General features: G+C 45.0%; 1 protein-coding gene across 2 annotated transcripts in view; it reads left to right on the forward strand.

Moving 5' to 3' along the window:
- Window positions 1–14,308, forward strand: part of EXOC3L4 (exocyst complex component 3 like 4) — a 30,419-nt gene extending 16,111 nt beyond the window's left edge. The window contains exons 8-12 of one of the 2 annotated variants that reach the window (XM_064659242.1): window positions 153–267; window positions 2,402–2,524; window positions 3,229–3,381; window positions 4,994–5,115; window positions 7,165–14,308. In XM_064659242.1, coding sequence (XP_064515312.1) covers window positions 153–267; window positions 2,402–2,524; window positions 3,229–3,381; window positions 4,994–5,115; window positions 7,165–7,327 — 676 coding nt within the window. In that variant the 3' untranslated portion in view covers window positions 7,328–14,308. Of the gene's footprint in view, window positions 1–152; window positions 268–2,401; window positions 2,525–3,228; window positions 3,382–4,993; window positions 5,457–7,164 lie in introns of those variants that run through there. The other variant, XM_064659241.1, reaches the window with a different exon arrangement.
- Window positions 14,309–15,028: the final 720 nt, after the last annotated feature.

The following is a 15,028-nucleotide window of genomic DNA, read 5'->3' on the forward strand; positions in this document are numbered from 1 at the left end:
TTTGACCCATAAAGTGTTTCCAAGAGGAAGTACTACAAACAAAAGTTTATTTAAATATAATATCCAACATTCCAATCCAGATAAAATGCTTAAGGCACTGTAATAGTTTACATTTTAACATCAACTCACTGGTGTTCTCTCTCTCTCTGTAGGTCAGGGTTAGAAACAGAGTTTGAAGTCGACACTGAGGAGCTGCAGAAGATTTTGGCAGCTCTGACAAGGAACTTCACAAATATTTTTCTAACAAAATTAAAAACAAAAACACAGGTAAGAGGATCTTGGCCATGTTATTTCCTCAATGTAAGGGGTATGTGCAGGACCACTATAGAAGCTGAGAGCCATTGTCCTTCCCTTGTCTCACCAACTAGACCTCATTTTGCAGCGCATGACATTATGGTCCCTCCAAAATGCATCAAGCCTAACACTCCTGTAGAAATCCTCCTTAACTCAAAGCAACACTTCTGGCATCCTGGGAGTTTCTTGCTTTGAGCAAGGATACCTTTGTCAAGCTGTTTACAACAATCAAAAGAAAAGGATATTTAGTGGCTTCCAGTATCTCAGGCAAAGCAGTAGGGAAAAACCTTCCCCATAATGAGACACATGGGAAGTCAGCTGAACACCACCAATGAGACATTTTTTCTTCTACTAAAACGTTTGGATTTCTCAGGACTTTGATTTATTCTTACTGATTCGTTGATCTGCCATCATGGTCTGTAAGCAGCCTCTTCAGATAGGACAGAATTAATTCTGGTAGAGGTGATTTTTCCAGCCTGTTCCCATGGTGAAGAAAGGCTGATTTTTCCAGCATGAGGATGCTAAAGCTCTGGTATCAGCTGATAAAGCTCTGATATCAGTTTAACTTGTGTTGAGGCCTAAAATGCAATGCAATGTGCTGCAATGAAGTTTGTGCTTCCCAGGTGCTGTAGGTGGGACTTTCTGGTCTCAGCCAGCTGGGGCCCACTAGCTCTAGCTGGTATAATACAAGAGATGAGGCAAATCAAGCCTTTGGTCACATCCTTTTTCACTCAACCTCATTCACTTTCTAAATCCCCAAACATAACTTTCAAAAACCAAGGCAGTCATGGGAACTGATGCAACCTAAGCCCAGTCTGCCTGGCCAAGGGGACTTTCCAGTGACTATAGATCTTGTCTTGGAGCCTAAGTGACAGGCAAGGAAAGGAGTCAAGCCAAGGCATTGAGCAAGAGACCCGAAATGTGAGAACTGAGAGAGGCTGAGGCAAAGCATTTCTAAACAGCTCTTTTGGCACTTTGTGCCATGGTCTGGTAGCCACGGCAGTGTTGGATCAAGGGTTGGACTTGATGCTCTTGTAGGTCTTTTCCAACCCGGCCGATTCTATGATTCTATGATTCAGCATGCTGGGAGCATAGCAGGAGAGCACAAGGAGGGGGAAATAATTGGGAAGGAGATTGCCAGGAGTCTAAAGCCAGAGATCCTGAGAGCTAAGAGGAGAAAAGTACAAAGAGGTTGTGCCAGAGAAGGGATATTTTGCATTTGGCCCTTAGGGGAGTTTCTTCCAGAAGTCTTTAGCAGATATTGCTGTGTTTCTGTGTGAAGGCACATTAAGTCTAGAGACCCAGCAAGGACAATAACCCTCTGAGAACACTTGGTCAGAGTACCTTGAACCCAGGACTGATGTGAGACTGCCACAACTCCCATGTCATCACTGATCATGAGGCATCAAGCTGGAGATGCTCCCAGCTGCTATTCCCCTCCCATCACATTAGACCAATGAGCAGAAGGAAAATCCCAGTGAGACTTCATGCAGGTCTGCAGGAGTACAGATAGCCTCCTGGAAGGGCTGTGAACATGAGGAACTTGATTTCCTTGTGGACAAGGCTGTAGGGGTGATGGATTACTGGGCTAATTTCCAACAGATTCACTCCCAAGTGACCTGTCATTTCCATAGCTGGTGCAAACCCAAGTAACAGTAACATACATGACTGCACAACACAGCTTGTTCTAGTCATGCCTGAGTTTTCTGTGATTAACATTCACATCTGTTTCTTCACCTATGCAGTAGGGATACAAATTCATCTACCCAAAGAAATAGAGCTGGTGAGTCAGATGGTGGCACAGAGAAAAGAAATGAGGTATCTCAAGTAAGCCTTTAATGCCAAAACATCTGCTCAGGGAGCGATGCTTCTCCTCTCTGCACTGGCATGCCTACCCAGAAAGGGGAGACGTGTCTGAATTCGCTGGAGTGGAGAGAGAAACTCACCCTGCTCTGTGCTCTGGGTGTGTCTTCCTGCAGAGAGAGTGTGCCATCAGTGCTCTGTGATTTTTGTTTTAAGCCAGCAGGTGTACAGCTGAGTGCCTTCAGCTAGGGCATCAGCTAATCTGAATGTTACCAGTGCCATCAGTGAGCTGGTCTTTTTTCAGCCATTCCTTAAGAAAATCCTGACCAAGGACTGGATTTTGGACACAGGAAGGCCGGACTCACTGGCGTCAGCAGTCTCGCAGTTCTCTGAGCACCTGCAGCACATGAGGAAGCCCACGGGTCAGGTAGGCCACTGATCCCACACCTGGGCACAGCGGTGCTGGGGAGGGTCACAATGTCCTTTTCAGGCTGTGGTCAGACCTGCAGACTCCTCTACAGTGGTGGTTGCTCTTTATAACTGTAGGAACTGCGTATGCAAAGGAGTTCAGATATTACTATACTTCCACATGTGAATTAAAGAACTTTCCTTCCTGTAGTTCAAATACAAAAACTGATTTTGTTTAAAGAGGAACAGAAAGCTTTCATGACAATTGCCTCTGAACATTGCAATTCCATGAGTTGCAGGCTTATGTGCTCCTTTCACATCTATGCAGTTGTGAAATAAAGAGATAGGTGACAACTGCTCTGTATGTAAAATCTGCAAGCACCATTAAAACTGGCTTTTAAAACAATCCAAAATATCCCCCTTTGCTACTGAGAACCCAAACTACCAACACAAAATTACAGGCTATTTCGGGGTGAGGAGTATTTCCGTGGCATTCCCTTGGGTGCAGCCACTGCTCTGTGCCAGAGCAAGGGACTGTAAGCCACTGATTCCTTTCATCAGGGCCAGCCTGGGCAGCATGTGCTGATGGTGTGTTGCCTTCATGTACCTCCTCTATGTCCTCAGGTGCTGCTAAAGACCTAAGAGCTTTCCCTGCCCTCTTTCACTGCCTTGGCCTTGTATGGGAACCACAGAAAAACCATGAGGTTTGTTTTTTTTATCCAGGAGCTTCTACGTGAAGTTCATAGATATGTGGTAAAGGAATATATCACACAGGTCATCAAACACAGATGGAGAATGAACAGGGAGACACGGCAAGAAGTGAGCAAAAAGATGGACCTGGAAGCCAGAATCTTTCATAATACTCTCATTGATCAGGTATGTGAGTTCTCTCCTGGCCCATTCCCAGAGGTACAATATTTCCACTTGGCTTCCCAGAGACAAAGGCAGCAGGCTTCTGAGGAGGCCAAGCCTCAAGAAGTATAGAAGTCCTTAAAAGAGAGCAAGTGAGGTTGTTACTGCAGGTTCATGGTGTGGGCTTCCAGCCCACCAGCCTCTCTGCAGTGGCAGCTTTGTGTGTTTTGTGGCTAGGCCAATGTTACAACCCATCTGTGAAGGCGAGGTAACTGAGGTTCTTGTTAATAGATCCCTTGGGGCAGATTAGAGTGAAACAACACTGAATTACCAGTGTTTATAAACATATATATATATGTGGCAGGTTTATTTTAGAACAATTTGATTGCATTGGAAATGAGGGATGTAGCCATTTTGGTTATTGTCTATAGTAATGTAACAATATAAAGGTATAAAAATACCGCTTAAGAAAATATGTAAAGGAAAGGAAGAAAGAGAAAGAAAGCATAAGAGTAGATAGTGGAGAGGAAAGATATCACCACCCATGGATCCAGCGATGAGGCTTGATTGTCACAATTTAGGTGCCTGTTGGTTGAAGTGATGGTCACAGTCTTGATCCATCTGAGGTGGGAGAAGGCTGTAATGGGTTTAATGGGTTCAGGTGGGAATGCCCAGGTACCTCCCGGGGGGGATGGCAGGGAGCAGGAGTTTCTCACTGTCTGATATAACGCTGTGGATAATATGCAGTCTTCTGTTGGAAGGCCCCAGAAATGAGTCTGGAGGAGCTTCGGGGTCTCTGATGGTTCATGACCCCTTCTAAAACACGACTGCTCTTTCTCACACCTGTGTAGTTGAGCCAGTTATGCCTTATCAGAAGAGATACGTGTGAATGTCCCAATACCTCCCCATGAAGGGGGAGTTTTACACATGAACCAGCTGTGTAAAGAAGGAAATTGGCATGATAAAAAACATTATTCCACCTCACAGGATCTGCTTCCTGTTGGCTTTTTCCTTATCTGGCTCAAAAACCACCTTGTTGCTTAAAAAAAGGTTAGTTTGTCACGGTCACCCTCCGGTGGTGGGTGCTCACGCGCTCTGCGCCTGGGTTGTTCTTACACAGATCAGAGGTTTTGCCACCACACACCCAAAAACTGGGTGTAAACCTGGCCTCAGCAAAGCAGCACCCTGCCACTTTCGAAAATGGCTGATTATTTGAGTCATTAACTTTAACATTTCAGTCTCTCATAGCAACATCAGTCTGTGATTTTCAGGGAAGCCAAAGTTGAATTAATTGGATTTTGCAGAAAGTCAGGCATCCAGGGCACTAAATCCCCTCTCAAAAATAAGGCACATGAAATTATTAGGCAGCAGGAGGTAAAGTCTGGCATCTGCCTGTGTGCTAGACCACAGCCACAGTGCCCTGACCAGGGTCTGACTCATGGGATGCTCATGAGCACCGGGAAAGGCAGAGTCTGGCCTCAGGGGAACTGCTTGTTGGCACCTTGCTGCCTGCTGGAGGCAGCCTGTCCTGCCTGCAGCAGTTCTGCCTCACACCCAGGTCTGTACTGTAGGGAAAAAGGCATTTAGCAGGTGCTGCTCTCCCCCTTGACATCCCCATGTGCCTCTTCATCCACAGGGCTCTGATTCTGACTGGCTTGTTCCCGCCATACACCACATTGCCAAGATCATTAGAGAGAAGAAAAAGGACAAGATCAAGGTGTATGTCAAGAAGCTGTGTCAGAATTATCCAGATATCAGGTACAAAACAACAGATGCCAGAACTGTTGGGCTCCATCCCGAGCTCATCCATCTCATTGTTGGTAGCCATATGTTAGAGGTCAGGGTGCCAGCAACAGTGGGAATCCTATCTTATTTTTCTCTCTTTATGTCTGTACACTTTCTCTTTTTTTCCCCTGTCTGCTAGATCTTATGATGCACACAAATTAACTTCAAAGCCTTTTCATTTTAGAATGGAATGGAATAGAATAGAATAGACTATTTCAGTCTATTAGGAAGGGACCTACTACAGTCATCCAGTCCAGCTGCCTGACCACTTCAGGACTGACCAAAAGTCAATGCAAGCTATTAAGGGCATTGCCCAAATGCCTCTTAAGTGCTGACACCTCTCTAGGAAGCCTGTTCCACTGTTGGACATTCCTCTTAGTAAAGAAATGCTTCCTAATGTCAAGTCTAGAACTCCCCTGACACAGCTTTCAACCATTCCCATGCATCCTATCACTGAATTCTATTTTTTTGCTCCAAATGAACCTTATTTCACAGTAAAGCTCTGGTTTGATTTCAGTGCATCACCAGTATCAGCCCAGTTTGCCAATTTGTAGGCTCCAGATTTGAAGCAAATACTTTGTCCCCTCTTCCGAGGCTCAGACCTCGAAGTGAGGCAGCCATTGATGGAGATCAGCTGTGGTTTCTGAAGTGACCTCAACACAACCATTAAATTTTGGAATAAATTACATATTCTTTCTTTTGTACTTTCCGTTTGTTGTTCCAAAGCTGCATCTGAAAAATTTAAAACTACTGCAAAAGTAAACAAAGTGACTGGCTCTGTGCATGGCTAAACAGCTGCCAACTAAATCAGAAGTTACCTCCTCTTCTACAGCTCTTCTACCAACAACTGAGAATGAATATCAGTGGTACAGACTGAAGAAAACTCCATTTCATCAGAGTAATTTCAGGAAAAAAACCCGAAGGCTTTTGTACAGAGTTACACTCTTTCTGATGGATGACATTTATACAATCAAAACAAACCATAAATTCAACTAATTGCTCAGAACGCTGAAGTGGATCCTCAAATATTGAGAAAAAAAAAAATCACATTAAATCTGTTTTCCTTTCCCCATAGCTGCAGCTCAAAATTTTTCATAACTAGATTTAACTTTACTGGGTCAGATATGCTTCAGGCTTATCTGTGTGGGGAAATTCAAGACATGGACATGAAAAAAAAAATTGTTCTTGAGTAATTTCCTAGGTGAACACACCTATTAAAAAAAAAAAAAGGTTTAATCTCAGTGGCCAGATTAAGCTGACGAAGGAGGCAGTGCCTTTTCTGGGAAGGATGGGGGAGGTAAATTATGCCTAGTCATCAATGATGGTTATTTGAAAACAATTTTCCACTCAGAAAAGCCATTTACAAGGCTGTAATTTGTGGTACTTTTTCATCATTAGGCTCAGACCCAAGCCAGGTTTTAAGGCTCGTCCTCTTGATTTATCTAATTATTGACTTTCCATTATTGAGTAATACTATTTTTAACAATCAAGTTTGGAAAACGGGGTGGAACCTGTTGGGCCTGCATTGCTTCCTGTTCAGGTCTCTTAATTCTTCCCCTGAGCTCTCAGAGACGTTAAGGAGTTTGTATATACTGAGATTACTGGAACAGGGTATGTTTCCAAGTTGGCTTCCCAGCTCTAATCTAATTGGTGCCTGTCAACTTCCTAAATATTAGCACTTCCATTACTCAATTCAAAATAACCATTAAACAAAAGGTCTGCAGCCTCTCAGGAAAACTTGAAATAGGCATCACGTGTGTGTGGAGACAGAGGAGGAAATTCCCTGAAGCACCAGCCAGCAGGAGGGCGTCCCACCAGTGCAGTGTGGCAGGAGCTGATGTTCACTGGCTTGATACCTCCATAAGCTGGAGACCCAGCTCCTGGTGGCTCCTCCAGCGTGGTGAGGGGACGGTCCCTGGCACTTTGCTATGTCCTTGCTCCATCTCCTTCATGGTTGTTGGTTGTTACCTTTGGGGCTGGTTTTCTTGCCAGGTCTGAGCAAGGTCGTGTTTGGTTTTTCAGGAAGGACCACATCCTGGCCATCCTCGCGCGCCGGGGGCTGGGGCGCACCAGGAGAGCGGCAATTCTTCGTCAGGTCTGCCATGTGCTGGAAAGCTCCAATGGAGGAGAGGGCAACACGCTCTTCGCTGAAATTGATGTTCCGGTGGTCATATGCTGCTTCTAAAACAGAACCAGAACAGCAGTCAGCATCCTCCCGCCTCCCACACTGCCTCTATACATGATCCAAAATCTGCTACCCTCCCTTGCTCCTCTGCAAACCCAAATATTTGATTGCCATGGAGAAAGAAGCAGTTTTCTGAACTTGCTACCCTGAGTTCAGAACCCAAAGGCAACAGAGGCACTGAGACACCAACCTCCTGCAAGAGCCCCTGGGAAGCAGCTCCAGTTCAGACACCATGTCTACCTCACGTTCCATACAGATTCTATTGCTGGGAGGCTGCTCTGTTGTTTGGTCCAAAATTAAATTTCTCTTCAGAGAAAACCAAAAGCAGTTCGCTCAGAGCTATATTAAGGCTCGGACTGTGCTTTGCATAATTATACAGCAGCAGAGCGAGAGCCTCCTTTGTAATTAGTACCCATGAGCAATCAAGGGGCAGAGCTTGGGCAGGGATGTGGTAGCACCCAAGTCTTATTTCCTCCACTGTGAACCAGCTGGCCAAGCTGGCATGATGCAAGGCGGTGATGTTGTGACCTGATGCCAAAAACCACTACCTGCCTGAGGAGGAAAACTTTGGGTAAGCAAACCCCACGGGTGGGACATGTAGCACATGGACTACTCTGCCCTCCAGGATGGCCCTGGTGGCCCTTCAGGCATTTCAGCAGATTTTCCTCACTCACGGGCTGCCTTGGGAAACTCCTGTTGGACCGAAGATCTGTTCATGCCATCATAGCCTCTCTGTGTGGACAGGCATGTCTGGATCGGATGTGCCATGTGGAGTGAAGCTCCAAGTTCTCCTTGACCTGAGGAAAAGGGTCATCATGCCTCTAGTCCATTTTCTTGTATGTTTAAACATATTTTAACAAATCTGGTACAATCTGACTGTAGTATGAAACCAAATGTGAGGTGGACAGACATAGTGCTACAGATCTGATCCTCATCTGGTGTAAGCCAGCATCACCCCATCGACGGGCATGGAACACCATTGGTTTAACACCATGAGTGATCCAAAGCATCACATCCAGCATCTGCAGGGGAGACTAAAAGAAACATCCAGCAGCCTAGAGATGTACAAATCTGATTTTATTTAATTCAATTTATCCTTAGGTTGCCCTCCACAGCAATAAATCTGGACTTTACAGAGATGTATTTATGATCTATCAATTAATCTGATAAATGTGGACATGGCATAGCCTTGAACACTAATTTGTCTACAGCAGAGCTTACAGCACCAGCAGTGAGACTTTCATTTCCTTTGCTTCGGGTTGCACCAGTATAAATTTCAGCCTGGGTGAGCAGCAGGCACTGGTGACAGGCCAAGGGAGCTGTTCTGATGGATGAGAAATAAAGAGTGCACCTTTTATTCACAATCATCCTATGAGAATTTTTCTAAGATAAACCTGCTACCTCCGTAGTAAAGATAAGGTGTTCTTCTAAAGATGGCTTTGAAATATCAGGTACAAATTGACAGCTTGAGACAGAAAATCCTGGAAGGAATTTTCTGCCCTGCATCTTTCTTCAATACAGCTCATGACAATTCCTGCAAATCCTCAGCTTGGTGACTCTTTGTATTTGCTATGGAGAAGGAGAAGTAAAATATCATATGCATCTCCCATTGGATGTGAGGAGCTCAGGAACACTTTGGAGCTCCCCTTTCCTGTCCTGGGGTCATGGTGAATCAGGGAGCATTGGATTACACCCCTCATGGATCTGTGAGCTACATCCCCCATCCCAGCAGAGGGGAAGGACACCAGTGCTGAGAGATTAACGTTTATTGTTAAAAGCATTGACTAAATGGAAGAAACAAAAAGATTTCTTTTACATACTCAGAGACTTCTAAGACTGCAACTTCGGTGGAGTGCAGGATTTGAAGCACTAAAGTCTCAGTGGGAGTTTTTGTGCATCAGAAATTTCCCTCTGTCCTGTATGCATCTCTCATCCAAGCACAGGCATCTGTGGCACAGGCATTTTCCCAAGTGTATTACTTAAATGTATACTGGGTTTTCAATCTTATTATTTGACTGGCAAATGTTTCACAAAGCCTCTCCTCAGCCTCCAGATGCCTGGCCCTGGGATTAGATATGGAGCTCGGCTTCCGTTTTCTAATAAAAGCAAGTTGCTACCCTGGAGTCATGGAGGAAAGCTGGGCACAATGGCCTGCCTTTTGTCACAGCCTCTCCTGGGACACTCAGATCCTGCAGCCTGGCATTCTGTAAGCCAGTGACAGGCACAGAGCTGGCTTCCTCCAGGCTGCTGCTCTCCAGCTGCCTGCTCTTGAGCAAATCATTATGACAAGACTATGGTTCAGTCCCTGTCCTGCCCCAACAGCTGTCCAAGTGGAGAGGGAGATCCAGGATGGGTGAGAGGCAGGGGTCTCCCTGGGCAGGGGGATGCTTGGTCTGGGCTGCAGAGCAGACCCTGGAGCCAGTTAAACAAGGAGAGAAGAAGGACTGTGTGCTTTCCAAAATGAGCTGCTGCTGTCCAGCTGTCTTCTGTAAAACATCCAGTGTTCATTACGCCACATCTCACATTCCAAAAACAAGAGAAGAAAGGCCTCTCAGGGCTTTTAAATGTGAAATATGTTGCTCTTGTAGGAAAGTGCCAAGGAGCTCAATTATTATCATCCTGTTACCTCCTCCTACTTGTTTCTCAGTGAAGAAAAACACCATCATACCCATTCCTACCCCAACACACAGTTACATTCCCTCCAGGACATAGAGCTCACTTTTATCCCCAAAGACCCAAGCTACATTATGCAGATGCATCCTCTGGTGAATCAAGCTGTCTCAAAAGTATCCAACTAAATGGAAGAACCAAACTCTCTCCAGACTTAGCTTCTCAGGGGTGAACAATGCATTTTGAGGGAGGGGGAGGGATGTGCAGATTTGGCACAGCTGACAGTATTGTGTGGGTGGTGAAAGACATTTTTTTTGTTTCAGAGGTCTCTGCTGTTTCACAATACTGTTTGTTTCTGGTTTGGGGTGAAAAGCAAGGGAACAGTGCCTGCAGTCAGGGTACATGGGCTGGCATTTACCATCTGAGACCAGCCTTTGGGTACCATCATTTCATCAATTTTGCTCTGTGAAGTTGCCCTTTCCTGGAAGGAAGATATGGAAAACAGGCTCACACAAAGCAAGAAAGGAGGAGTACCAAAACATTGCAGTGAATGCCCAGGAGGCTGTCCCTGAGCTGAGGCTCCTAATCAATCAGTCAAAATACTCTTGAAAAAAGTCTTTTAGTGCAGCACCACTATAATGTTTAGCTCCCTGTCATGGTATCTTTCAGAAATGAGCCCTCAATTGGGTGAAAATATTAAAGATGATCAGTGAGAAGCAGATTGCAATATTCCGTCCACTTTATGAGCTGGGTGATGTGGCCTGACACTACCCAGCACACACAGCTGGCATGAAAAGAGGTGCCAGAGCATTATTATCTCAGGGGTGGCTGAAAAGTAAAGTTGTATTAGTTTTAGGTTTAGCGACTTTGGTGATTATATATCACACTTCTCCAAAGTACTGATGTTTAGCGAACACTTGTCTTCTGTATTTTGCATCTTTCTCCATGAAATCTTGTTGTGGTTGGATTTACTGCCCCAAAGCCAGTCATTTTCATTCTCTTGGTACTGGGTAGATACAGCAGTGCTCTGCTCAGTATCATTGTCCGTTTCCATCCCTTCAGGACAATTTTTTTATAATACTGCTTATGATGACGTGACATTAGCACGGGGACTGGTCCACCTCTCCCATAAAACCCGTGCAAGAGATCAGTCAGGCTGACAGAGCACTGATTTAAACTATTTACTATCACTGTTACAATAAAAAAACGGTATTGGGGAAAGGTTAAGACTGATGTACATTATTGTGTGGCAAAAGTGGATTAAGATAACCTTTACAAAACTACAAAAATTTTCTCTAGTCCCACAGCCACATAACTGTCTACTGCCTGAGGATACTGAGCACATAAACTTTGTCTTCCTGCCTTCATCCCTGTCACACAGAGCACTGCAAATAGCCTCTAATACTCTTTCAATGTACCACTCTCCATTTATATTTGTAAATTCATACCAAGTCATTCAAATATGTTATCCAGAAAAGAAGTAACATGTAAGACAGAGAAACCTCTGAAAAAAAGGCTGTTGTAGTATTTTTGCCATCTTGATACTACTTGAGAGTCTTGAAATGTCGGCGTAGGGCTTTCTCTGCTAGCTGCACAGGGGTTGTACCTCTTGCTAAATGAGGCAGGAGAAGTGAATGGCAGATTAAAGATGAGCACCTAAGTCCCAAGATGTCTGACCAGGCATGGTTTATGTTTGGCCAGGCATGAAATTGTGCCTGGCAGCATGAGCAGCCTGAGCTCCATAATGAGTGTGGGACTGGGGAGATGCCATGGCTTCATTGGGAGATGCAGGATTATGCCTTGGTTCCCAGGACTGTGGGGAGACTGGCATCAGGCAAGACAGAACTGGTTTTTTGTGAAAAGTGTTACACAAGTGCAGAAAAAGCAAACCAAGCCAGAAGGCAGAAAGAGGTGGTTACACAGCTTGCCAAGCCATCCCCCAGCTGCACTCAGTCCCTGGGAAGGGGATGGTGAATGACAGCTGGGAGAAAAACGCTGAGCATCAGAAGGCGGCCCAGAAAACTGGAATTATTTCACAAACTGCATCCACAGAGAAAGAAAGCTTTGCTTAACATTGGTCAGTGCAGAGCAGTGGCCTTCAACTTTTTGCTGCCTATGGACTAAGGTGTTATTTCCAGCGAAGGCACAGAGCGCAGTTGTGACAATTGTCTTCTGGTCGGATAAAAAATTACTGCAAAAGGGAAGACATATTCTCCTCACCATTTTCTGTGGGGGTCAGGAATAGAGAAACAAGCTTCTACTTCGGTAAGTAGAGGCAAGTTAGATGCAGCAAAACTACCAGTAGTGCTGACGGGGCTGGAGCGCTGAGCACAGTGTGTAGTCCCTACCATTGATGGCTCTTACAGAAACACAGAATTGCAGAATGTTTGGGGTTGGAAGGGATGCCAAAGATTAGCTAGGTCCAGCCTGCCTCCCATGAACAGGGACACCTTCCACTAGACCAGGTTGCCCAGATCCAACAGCGCTTCCTGGTGAAGCTCGTCATGGGTAATTCCAGAACTGAAATTAAGGAAAAGCAAAGTAATCATAAAAGTCCATTATCCTGAGCAAGGCACAAAATGCTGGGGATCATTTCCTGAGCAAGGGAGCTCACAACTTTACAATACTTTTTCCAAAACTCAGGGGAAAAAATATTTCCTGAAAGAACTGTGCTATGAACAGAAGCTCATTGAGTAGATAAGAGGCAATCATGGAATTAGTCATCAGGGATTCATTAGAAGGAGCAAGGCCAAAAATCTGGTGGCTTTTGTCTCTAAAAGCACGTCATGCACTCATGGACCGTCATCTTCCCCTCACAGCCCGCGCGACAGTTCAAGAATGCATTACTCATGCTTTAGTCTTGAGAGCCCTTTAAACAAATGGGTCTTGAGCCTTCAAGGCACCAGCGAAAGCACATGGTACCTCTTTCCTCAGTGATCTCAAGGCTGAATCCACCCTGTGCCTCTTCTTGCTAAGCAGCTGTTAGTCACCCTCTGAAACAAAGACCATTCCCCAGGACCACATACGTGCTGTCTTCAAGAAGACGTGTGGAAAGAAATAACAGCCCAAAGGGCCAGGCTGGATTTGCACTTGGTAAGAAGCTCTCCCAGCAAGCTCAGGAGGAGCTGTTATTTCTGTTATTCGGAAGCACCATTGCCTGAGGCTGCCAAAGCATGGATGATACATCATGTTGGCGCAGGAGACCTTCTGGATGTGAACTGTGTCCTTGTGGCACAAGGAGAGAGGCAAAGGGGAGACAGTGGAGTGCAGAGAGGGGAAGGACTGAGAAACAGTTTGTGCTGCTCATTCCATGCATCTCCTGCCCCTGCCTCAGCCTGCAGCCCAGCCCTACACCTGCCTCTGCCACCAGGAGATGACAGCTCCAGGAAGAGGCACCTACACAGCCCTGGTCCTAGACATCCCCAATGTCTCAGGAGCTTATGTGCAGCCTTGTGACATCCCATGTGAAATGCCTCTCTTCAATTCTGTTTTATCTGAAAAAACAGCTCTTTTTCACCCTTTTTTGTTAACCATATAACTTTATTCACTACCGAACAGCACAAAGCCAAATTCAGCCCTGGCATAAGGAAAAAAAAAAAAATCCATGGGATTCCACCTGATTGTTCTGTGTAAGGAAAAAAACCACCCTTGAAAGGATCCTGAATTTGCAGCACTGGCCAGAACCTCAGAGGGGCTGTGGAACCCTCCCAGGCTGGGTGTGCCCTTGGCACAGCAGCACTTGGTGTTGCAGTGAAGGCTGTGGTACAACATGGCAAGAGAGCCCCTGCCAGGACCCCCGTGGGGGAGTCACATGTGGCATTTCAGCACTGCCTGGGGGAGGGGGCTGAACCTGAACACACCATTTCCTCTGGTTTTGGCCCCGACACTTGGGTCTGGGATACTGTCTGGGATTTCTCGCTTCCCTCAAAATACCTTTTGCAAGTGATTAAATACCTAAACGGCTCAAGGTTGTGTCTGCTGAGTGAATTAATAAAAAACAACAACAAAAAAGGATTTGTTTGGTTTGCACCAGGGCAGGAATACTTGAACGGATGCCTATTTTTGTTTTATTAAACATCCAAAGCAGGAGAAAATTTTGAGTTAACCAAACTGCCTACAGACAGGCAGCAAAACTCACAGCAATATTGTTCTGTTTCCCAGAGTTATTCACAATCTGTTACAAACAACAACTGCTATGTCTCCACAATCATTTAACCTTCAGCCTTGGTGTGTGGATTTAAATGCCATTGTTTTAGTCACAAGAAGAAAAACTAATTGCATTGTTGCTGTTACAGCTGTATTTCTGGGAAAATGCTTGCATGGGGTGTATCAACCAGAATCCTCAAGTGAATAATATTTTCCACAATAAAAAAAAAACCTCCAAAACTTTAATACTATATGTAACTGCCCTTTCAACCTTTTATGAGTGAAGCAGCTTCTTTCTAATGCAGGTAGATAGAAGCCTGAAGTAGTTAGAAGTGCAAACACGGGGCTTACCTTTACATCCAAATTAATGCCTTTACACTGGCATTGCAATATAGGGTTTCATATCCACCACTCATATTTACTTACTTTAGAGCTTTTCCTCTATTCTATAAAGGGAATGTTAAGAATAATTATGACAACTTCATCCATTTAGGAAGTGGTTTAGGAAGGATCCATGTCTGGCTGCTGTGTTATAGGAAAAACTCCCAGGAGACAAAAGCACCCTACCCAGCCCCAAGCCCAGGCTCTACCAGGGAGCAGTGGGACATGTGATTCCAGCTCTGGCCTCTGGAAAGGAAGTTTGCTCACTGCGCCTCGGTTTCCCCTGCAGAAGAACCTTATTCAGAAGCTGTTTCATGCTTTCTAGATAAAAGAGAAAATCTGAATTTGACTTTTAAATCCCTCTAGGCAAAGAAAAAGGCTATTGTTCTGAAGAGCCACCAAGATTGCTCAGATATTTGTTGAGGAAAGAGGAATATTTTATTGCCAGGTCACTGGGAATTTCAGTGCCTTTCTTTGCAGCCAGTAAATTTGGTAGCAACAACTCTGTTGATTTCAACAGTGCAATGAATTCCTTATTGAGTCAGAGGGTTTGAAACACAGGCT

This window comes from Pseudopipra pipra, chromosome 6, assembly GCF_036250125.1.
Source record: "Pseudopipra pipra isolate bDixPip1 chromosome 6, bDixPip1.hap1, whole genome shotgun sequence".
NCBI classification, from domain to species: domain Eukaryota; kingdom Metazoa; phylum Chordata; class Aves; order Passeriformes; family Pipridae; genus Pseudopipra; species Pseudopipra pipra.